Source organism: Monodelphis domestica, chromosome 2 (assembly GCF_027887165.1).
Source record: "Monodelphis domestica isolate mMonDom1 chromosome 2, mMonDom1.pri, whole genome shotgun sequence".
In the NCBI taxonomy this organism is placed as follows: Eukaryota; Metazoa; Chordata; class Mammalia; order Didelphimorphia; family Didelphidae; genus Monodelphis; species Monodelphis domestica.
In genome coordinates this window covers 68,981,816-68,991,219 of record NC_077228.1, presented here as the reverse complement: position 1 = coordinate 68,991,219, position 9,404 = coordinate 68,981,816, and the positions used below count along the sequence as shown (strand labels likewise).

At 39.7% G+C, this 9,404-nt stretch overlaps 1 protein-coding gene across 1 annotated transcript in view; it reads left to right on the top strand.

The window, feature by feature from the left end:
* Window positions 1-431: 431 nt before the first annotated feature.
* SERPINC1 (serpin family C member 1) overlaps window positions 432-9,404 on the top strand; it is a 31,578-nt gene continuing 22,605 nt past the window's right edge. Inside the window, exon 1 of the mRNA XM_007480819.3 lies at window positions 432-598. Within this exon, the coding sequence (XP_007480881.1) occupies window positions 447-598 (152 nt within the window). The 5' untranslated portion in view covers window positions 432-446. The remainder of the gene's footprint in view (window positions 599-9,404) is intronic.

Below are 9,404 nucleotides of genomic sequence, written 5' to 3'. Positions count from 1 at the left end.
CATCTCAGAACCATTTCCTGGTATTTCATTTCTTTTAGTCTTTGTAGACTTTCTTCTTCCCATCCTCCACCCTCCACAAGGCAATGAAAGAAGGAGAATTGAAATGAGAAGTGATGGATGAGAGGAAGTAACATACCTAATGATGCAATCTGGCCAGTTATTTACAACCTTTTTTTCAACTTATGAGTTATTTAACCAGGGTAAAACAGAGACCTTCAAAACAAGATTTACTTAGAAAATGGTTTTTGACTCAGTTTTTTTTTAATTTCTAAATTATCTTTTCATTCTCAGCAAAAGATGAAAAAGAAAGTGTATTTGGACATAGATGGTTCTGACTTTCTCCAGGCCCAAATGAACTTTAAAACTTTTCTACTGATTAAACAACTGTTCAGCTTTATTCTTTGCTTAACCCTTAAGGGTTGGTCATCAACCTTTGACCTGGCTCTATGGGCCACCCTCCAACGTCAGGAAATTTCAGCCTATGTGTAGGGAATGAATCCATGCCCAAGAATCCACCAGTCTCCATTTTCTCAGGTCTGAAGAGGATGTTAGGTGCTATGCTTTTTCCTGGGGAAGGATCTGAAGATGGCGGAGGAAGGTAAGAGGAATCTCTGTAACATTTCCTCAGTGGGAATTCTAACTTCTGAACCACAGACCTCAAGAGAAATGACCCACTCCACCCCTGTTTGCTAGGATCAAGGGATTGACTCACCTTATATATACCAAAAGACTTTTTAGAAGGTGGGATTCTGAAAAACCTTATCTTGGAAAAAAAAAATTTTAAGCCTTTTCATAGAATAGGCACAGTAGGATCATAAGTATAGACCTGGAAGAGATCTCAAAGGCCCCTCATTTTACAACATAGAGGTTGTTTCCTTCTTTTTTTAATTTAATTTTTTTTTACTAATTATATGTAATAAATTTCCACATAACTTTTTCTGAAGTTATATGATCCAAATTGTCTTCCTTCCTCTTTCCTGGAACTGGCAAGCAATTCAGTCTGGGTTTTGCATGTATTATTACAAAACATATTTCCGTATTTTTCAGTTTTATAAGTGAATAATCTTATAAAACCAACTCCCCAAATAAACAAGTGATAAAGAATATGCTTTCATGTGCATTCCAATTCTAGCAGTTCTTTCTCTGGATGTGGATAGCATTCTTAGTCCTTCAGAATGGTTTAAAGATCATTTTCATGGAGGGAATCACTACTACTAGAATATTCTGTCTGAAAAGGTGCAGCTCTGGCAAGATTTATTCCTAATATATTCCCTCTTCTATCCTCTTTGGTTTAGTTGTTTAGTCATTCAGTCATGTCCAGCTTTTTCTTGGCAATGATAATGGTATGGTTTGACATTTCCTTCTCAGGCTCATTTTACAGATGAAAAAATGAAGGCAAATAGGATTAAGAGACTTGCCCAGACTCACATAGCTAGTAAGTGTCTGAGGCTAGATTTGAACTCAGGAAAATAAAAGTCTTCATGATTCCAGGCCCAGCACCCTATCTTCTCCCAATTCCTGATGTTTCCTCCTTCTCTGCTTGTTTCAGGACTCTCAGAGCTTTTAGATTGCCCTTTGGCCCTCCAGAATTCCATACCCGTCCTACCGTCTCTTATAGCACCCTTTCTATAAAATCTCCAATCTGAAGACCCCAGTTAAAGTATTCTTCTCATTAAAATTGCCAACCCAAAGGAATCTCTGATTATTGAAGAGTGTTCTGTACTAAAATCAAGATGAACATCTTGTATCCACTTCTGAAAGGTTGGATGCCTTGTATAATGCTTACATGCCTTCAGTCGATTCCCTACCCTCTGAAGGTGTTCCAAGGTAGGGAAGGCTGGGGCAACTTGGAGGTAGGATAAATCGGTGGTCTGAATTTTCAATGAGTCTTCCTTCCAAAGACTTCAGGGCATTTTCACATATATGGCACCAATGCTAAGAAAATGCCTCTTCGATTATAGTGGTCCCTGGAGAGTTGTCAGATTCCACAGTGGTGTGTCCTACAAGACCTTTTTGAGGCAAGAAATGAGAAGTTATTATAGTATTCTAGGAAGTATTCTAGGTAGAGAAACTGTAGATACAGAATGTCTTGCCTGGGGTTCTACAATGAGCTGGAGTCAGAGCCAGTGGTATTGATTCCTCAGGCTAGGACATCATCAGCAAGACTACCTGTCCTGTGATTCTGACCTTGTTCTAATCTCTGATGTCAGCAATGAAGGTCATTTTCTTTTCTCTCTCAATTTTCCTGTGTTTTCTTCTTCAGTTTTGCAGAGATCATTTGGCAATATGGTGATCAATGCTCTGCCCTGAAGCTGCTGGGGTGGGGAAGACTCCAGTTTCAGACTTAAGTTAAAATGGTCCAAAGGAGTGGTCAGTTGGTACATTATTAAATGAAATAACATATGTGGAATGCATAAAGCATTCTGCAAGTGTTAGGTGTTTTTATTATTAAGAGCCCAAAGGACCCTGCTCACAAGTACTCAAGGTGATCTGAGAGATCCTTTCAGATGTGATTCAACAAGCTGACAAGTTTTCTGTTTCTCTTCTGAGATGGCTGGATCTTGAGCTGCAGGAAGATACTTTTGGGTTAAAGAGTCATAAAAAGGCTATTTAGCGGAAAGGAAGCCTGAAGCCAATAGAGCCAGGCTTCTGCTGGTCCAGGCTGGCATCCTGGACTGGTAGAGGGAAGCTTGACTTCTGAGATTTATTCTGTGGGTACCATTTGTCTTTGAATTTCCACCTTCTCCCCTTTCCCAGATTAGCTATGCTGGGATCAAGAGCAAATGGAAAGGAGAAAGTCAGAGAAATTAGAGTTATGGGACCTTAGAGATCACCTTGAACAATCTCCCTCTGACCTATAGCATCACTGACTGTGAGCTTGGACCCTTCTTTGATGAGAGAACTCACAAAACAGGGGATTCTGTTTTTTGGACGACTCTAATTGAGCAGAACAATGTCACCTTTGAACTTCTACTTTTGCTCTTCTTGCCCTCTGGAACCAAACAGAACAAGTTCTAGTCCTTCTTTCACATGAAAATCTTTCCAGTAATTGAAGGAAAGGAATCCTCATCCTTTTTCCCCTCTTGAAGGCTTTCTCAAGACTAAAGATGCCAATTTTCTTTAATGGTTCAAAGTTTATATGGCTTCAGGTCCCCTTCCAATGAACATGCTTCATAGTTTGTCAATATCTCCCTTAAAATATGGCACCCTGAATGGAATGCATTTCTAGTTTACTGACCTAAATGCCTCAAGGGCCCAGTACCTAGCTCAGTGTTTGGCAGAGGGTAGGAAATGTTATACATGCTTATAGACTTGAGTATAGTGAGCCTTTAAAAAAAACCCAACAACTAGTTCTTCCAACTTCACCCTGGCCAGAAGTGGAACTCCTGGGCTGACTGCACTATTATCTGTATTGGAACTTTTGACCTGGGTCAAATTGTTTTTCCTTATGCAACTTGATCCCTCCTCTCATCCCCCAAGAGATTCACCAGATTCATGCCAAATTTAGTGCATACACAAGATTGGCAGAGCCTGTTATAGTCCAGAACCCAAGAGCTCAAGAGGTCTTCAAGGTTTAGACTCCCAGGGGTCTGGGGATTACAGACTATACTACCAAGATCAGCTGATCCAGATGCTTCCACTCCCCCCCCCCCCCTTCATCTGTGGTTTCATTAATGTAAGGAACTCCTAAAGAGGAAATTGTTGTCTTCACCAAGGCAGATTCACGACAGTCCTGGGGCATCTCAAAGTTTCCAATTGCCCAGAACCACACAGCTGGTATATATCAGGTCTTCCTGGCTCAGAAGCTCTCTAATCACTATACAATGCTAATTACAATTCATTTCAACATTTATGAAGGGCCTACTATGTGCCATGTCAGTTCAGCTAGGTGGCATAGTGGGCTTGGAATCCAGAAGACTCATCTTCCTGAGTTCAAATCTAGCTTCAGACACTTAATAGCTATGTGACCTACCTGGTTTGCCTCAGTTTCCTTACCTATAAGGTGAGCTACAAAAGAAAATAACAAACAATTCCAGTATCTTTGCCAAGAAAATTCCCAAATGGAGTCAAGGAGAGTCAGACATGACTGAAAGAACTGAGCAACTACAATGTGTCAAGCACTGTGTTAAGTCCTGGAGGCTCAAATAAGAAAAAGAGAGAAAGTGCCTGCCCTCAAGGAGCTTACTCTCTAATTGGAGGAGACAATGTACAAAAGGAAACTGAAAAGTAGGAGACTGTGGAATCTGGGTACTAGATTCTCTTAATGCAATTTAAGATGTCAGCCTTTCTCAATAGTAAGGAAACCCAGTTCGCTCATCATTAACTTGCAATCTTCTAAAATCCCTAGGTCCTCTTCCCCTGCACCCTAGTTTACCCATGTGTGTTCCATCCTGTACTTGTTTATTTTCTAAAAATCCTACAGAGGGGCAGGTAGGTAGAGCAGTGAATAGAAAGACAGATCTGGAGATTCAAAGTCCTAGGTTCAAATCTAGCCTCAGACATTTCCTAGCTCTGTAACCCTGGGCAAATCACTTCATCCCCATGGCCCTTACTCAACTCTTCTTCTTTAGAACCAATACACAGGATTGATTCTAAAACAGAAGGTAGGGGGCAGCTAGGTAGCTCAGTGTATTGAAAGTCAGGTCCAGAGATGAGAGGTCCTGGGTTCAAATCTGGCCTCAGACACTTCCTAGATGGGTGACCCTGGGCAAGTCACTTGCCTAGCTGTTGCCTAGCCCTTACCACTCTTCTGCCTTGGAACCAATATACAATATTGATTCTGAAAGGGAAGGTAATATTGTTGTTTTTTTTAAAGCAATTTTATTTATTTGTTTAAATAAAATTTTATTTTATTTTGTTTAAAAACAAATAAATAAATAATAAAACAGAAGTTTTATAAAGCAAAACAAAACCTACAGAAATTTATATTTGTCTTCTTACCTGGTATAGGTTTTTGGAAGGGTCTCCCTTAGCATTTTCTGATTCCTCAAAATATTTCCAGGCTTTAGCTATGCCATTCTTTGATCATTTCTGCTTCTATCCTGTTCTGTATCTAGTGTGTGGTTATTTTAAAAATCTAAACTCCCTGGAGAGTTTCTGTTTCCTTAGATGCCTCTTTTTCTTCCTGATCAGGCTCCTTGAAAGCTACATACCAATACTACAAGTGAAAGGTTTGTATCATGAGATTTTTCATTCCTGAGGCTCCCCAAGTCATCAATCAATCAATGAACCAATACTTATTAAGCCTTACTATATGCCAGGCACTGTAATAAGCACTGGGATACAAAAAGAGGCAAAAGACAGACCCTAAGGAGTTTATGGTCTTATGAGTAAAATTTCTTTTCTACAGTCTGAAACTAGGAAATCTTTTTTCTTTGAACTTTTTGCTCTGGAGTGGAGGAGAGATGGCCAGATGAAATGGGAGTGGAAGACTTGTTGTGCTTACCTCCTTCTGCATTCTTCCACTTCTAGCTGTAGTTATATTTTCTTCCCAACAGTGTCCCTTGGAGATTTAGTTTGGGATCCATCTAGTTGTTTTGTTGTTTTCAGTTGTGTCTAACTCTTTATGACCTCGATGGGGTTTTCTTGGCAAAGACACTGGAGTGGTTTGCCATTTCCTTCTCCAGCCCATTTGACAGATAAGGAACTTGAGGCAAAATTAAATGACTTCCCAGCCAGGATCACTCAGCTAGTAAGTGTCTAAGGCCATATTTGAACTCAGGAAAGTGAGGCTTTCTAACTCCAAACTGGACATTTTATCCACTCTGCCACTTAGATGCCCTTACCTTTGAAGAACAAAGTCAATGCTCAATTTATTTCAAAAAAGTGCTCCTGACATGCCCTGCTTCTTGGCTTGTCGATGAATCTGTCCTTTCAGAAGATATCAAGATATATGCCTTTTTTCCTCCACTGGTGGGTAAACGTTTGAGCAGTAAAGACAGACTGTTCCCTACAGTATAGACTGAATCCTCCCAGCAGAGTCTCCTATCCAAACCCTTGGACAGCCTCAGAATGCCATGGGATCAAAAGCACCCCAGCTCCTATGAGACTTAGGAAAATGGAAGCTCAAGTGTCTTCATGGGCCAGGAAAACTCTTGACTGAGTGAAATAATTTTGGTCTAAAAGGTTCCTGGAGAGTAGAGTTACGGCAAATCCCAGATTCTACAACTAGCCTATTCTGAATACCAAAAAAAAAAAAATCCCCCATGGAAGAGAGGGTTCACCCAGAAACATTCTGGTTTCCTACAAAATAAAAGGATTTGGGGGCCCTTCCCAATTGGCCTAGTTGTTAGTCCCCTTCTCTCCTACCCCATCACTGTGTATTTTTCTTTTGTATAAATTTTATATTTGTTTTATTTATATCCTCTGAGTTATAGTAAAATGTGAACTTACTGACTCATTTTTATTTGTAGCCTCAGTGTCCGAGCCCATTTTGTTCAGTTGTTTTCAGTCACATCCAGCTCTTTGTGGCCCCTTGGAACATACTGTCCAGGGAGGTTTCCCAGCAGAGAGACGAGAGCAGTTCATCATTTCCTTTTCCAGTGAAGTAAGGCAAACAGTGGTTGGGTGACTTTCCTACAGGCAGTCACACAGCTGATAAGGATTTGAGCTCAGGGCTTCCTGACTCCAGATGCAGCTCTCTCTCCACTTAGCCATCTAGCTGACTCTGCACATAAATGTTTAATAAGTTGCTGCTTATTTGATTGCTTGAATAGGGAAGGCAGGAGACCTCTCGGGAGATATACTGGAAGCACCCTTTGATCTGCCTATTTTCATCAGAATGTGTTTTGTTTGTGGTTCAACCTCTGATCTATGCTCTCCTGGCTTTTGGCGATTTTGGCTTTGGACCAAGAATGGAAGGCTAGTTATTATAATATTATATTATTATTAATTTTATTTACAGTGATCCCTCACCTATCATGGGAGTTAGGTACCAGAGACCCTCGTGATAGGTAAAAATGCGAAGTAGGAGCATTATATTTCCTTTATTATATATATATATATATATATATATATATTTTAAGGCTTTATAAACCCTTCCCACTCTCCTATAAACCTTTTACACCCTCTTATGAACACTTCATATACTCTTAAACACTTTCTACCCTTTTTTTTTTAAACCCTTACCTTCCGTCTTGGAGTCAATACTGTGTATTGGCTCCAAGGCAGAAGAGTGGTAAGGGCTAGGCAATGGGGGTCAAGTGACTTGCCCAGGGTCACACAGCTAGGAAGTGGCTGAGGCTGGATTTGAACCTAGGACCTCCCGTCTCTAGGCCTGGTTCTCAATCCACTGAGCTACCCAGCTGCCCCCACTTTCTACCCTTTTAAACCTATGTAATTTTAATAAAATCCCATGATATGATGAAAACTCTGCGATACAGTTATATATATATATATTTTTTTTAAACCATCAATATTGAAGCCAGGATAAGTGAACCACAATATAGTGAGGGAGGACTATAGTAATATTATATATTTATTATATAGACTAGAAGTATCTCCTTTCTCTGTCCACTCAAATATATTCATATACTTCTGCCAGAGTAATTATTCCTTCACATAGAACCATGAAACGGAGAGGTCATTTGGTCCAATTTTCTATGGCGGCCAGGCATCCTGGTCATCACACCTGTAATGTATGATGGTCTGGGTTCTGTTTAAACAACTCCAGTACCAGGGAATGCATTGCCCCATGAGATGGTCTATTGGCGAATAGTGCGATGATTCCCTGGTTTAAATCAAGATGTACCCCTTTGTGATTTCCATTCATCATTTCTAGTCTTGCTATATTCTTTGACTAACATAAAACAACTCTCTTCCCTCTTCTACATGAAAGAATTTTAGGTACTTGAAGACTCTTCTGATGTCTTATTTTAGTCTACTCTTTTTTTTCTAGACTAATCCCCTCTCAGTTCTGTTAATCAGTCTTCATTTAATATAGTTCCCAGACCCTGTTGTGTATATGCTATATTTGTCAGTGTCCTTGAAATGGATTAACTCTAACTACTTGGACCAGTTAGGTGGTTCAGTGGCTAGAGCACTGGACCTGGAATTAGGGAAATCTGAGTTCAAATTTCTGCCTCAGACACTTATTAGCTCTGTGACCCTGGACTTTTATTTAGTTTGCCTCAGCCTCAGTTTCTTCATCTGTAAAATGGAGATAATAACATATTTTCTTTATAGATTATTGGGAGAATCAAATGAGATGATCTCTGTTTGGTACTTTACAAAAAAAGTGCCATGTAAATGCTCATTATTGCAGTTATTATTAGACCTGGAAATAATATTCCAGATGGGACTTGCCTAGTAGACAGGAAAACTTAAATCTCTTGATCTGGATGCTTTAATATAGCAGTTTTCAAAGTATATTTTTATAATGATAACAAGATGTTTGAATATTTAATATGATAAATATCCAAAGATAGAACCTACATAAACAAAAGTCCTTTGGGAATCCTTAATCATTTTTAAGACTATAAAGGGTACTTCTTAGTTCTGTGACCCTGGGCAAGTCACTTAACCCCAGTTACCTAGCTCTTGCCACTCTTCTCTCTGAGAATTGATACTAAGGCAGTTGGTAAGGTTTTTTTTTTTTTAATTTAAGGGGTCTTTAATTAAAGACCCAAAAGTTTGAGGACCACTATTATGATAGAATCAAAGAATCTCAAAGCAGAAAGGGACCTCAAAAGTCATTTAGTCCAACCTACCCCTCAACAAGAATTCCTTCTCTCAGTATATCTGAAAAGTGACTGTGCCATGTTTGCTTGAAGATCTTGAGTGAGAGGGATGCCACGGCCCATTCCATTTTTAGGCAACTAATTATTAGGATGTTTCTCCTTACAATTAACCTAAATTATGGCAGTAAGTTTGCACAGTGGAATTGGAATGAGTTCACATCCAGCCTTGGACACTAGCTGTCAACCCTGAGCAAATCACATAATCTTTGTCTGCCTCTGTTTCTTTACCTATAAAATGGAGATCATAATAGAATGCCTTTCAGAGTTATCGTCAGGAACATATCAAGTACTTTGCAAACCTTCAGGAGATATAGAAATGTTTCTGATTGTTATTATTTTATTTGCTTCTGGTTATAATTCTGCTTTTCAGGCCAAACCAAACATTCCTCTTTCCACTTCATAGCTCTTGGAATCCTGGAAGACATCTGTCACCTCCCATGAGCCCTTTCTTGTCCAGGCTAGACAGAGCCAGTTCCTTCTGTGGTATGATCTTGAGACCTTTTCTTATCCTGATTGTCCTCTTCTGGACTCTCTCCAGTTTGTCAGAACTCTCCTTAAAATGGGGTTTCCAGAATGAAACATTTCTGTGTGGTCTGATCAGAGTGAAGTACAGTCACACCGCCAGCTCTTTAGTTAGCCTTGGATTGCATTAGCTTTTTGGTTGCC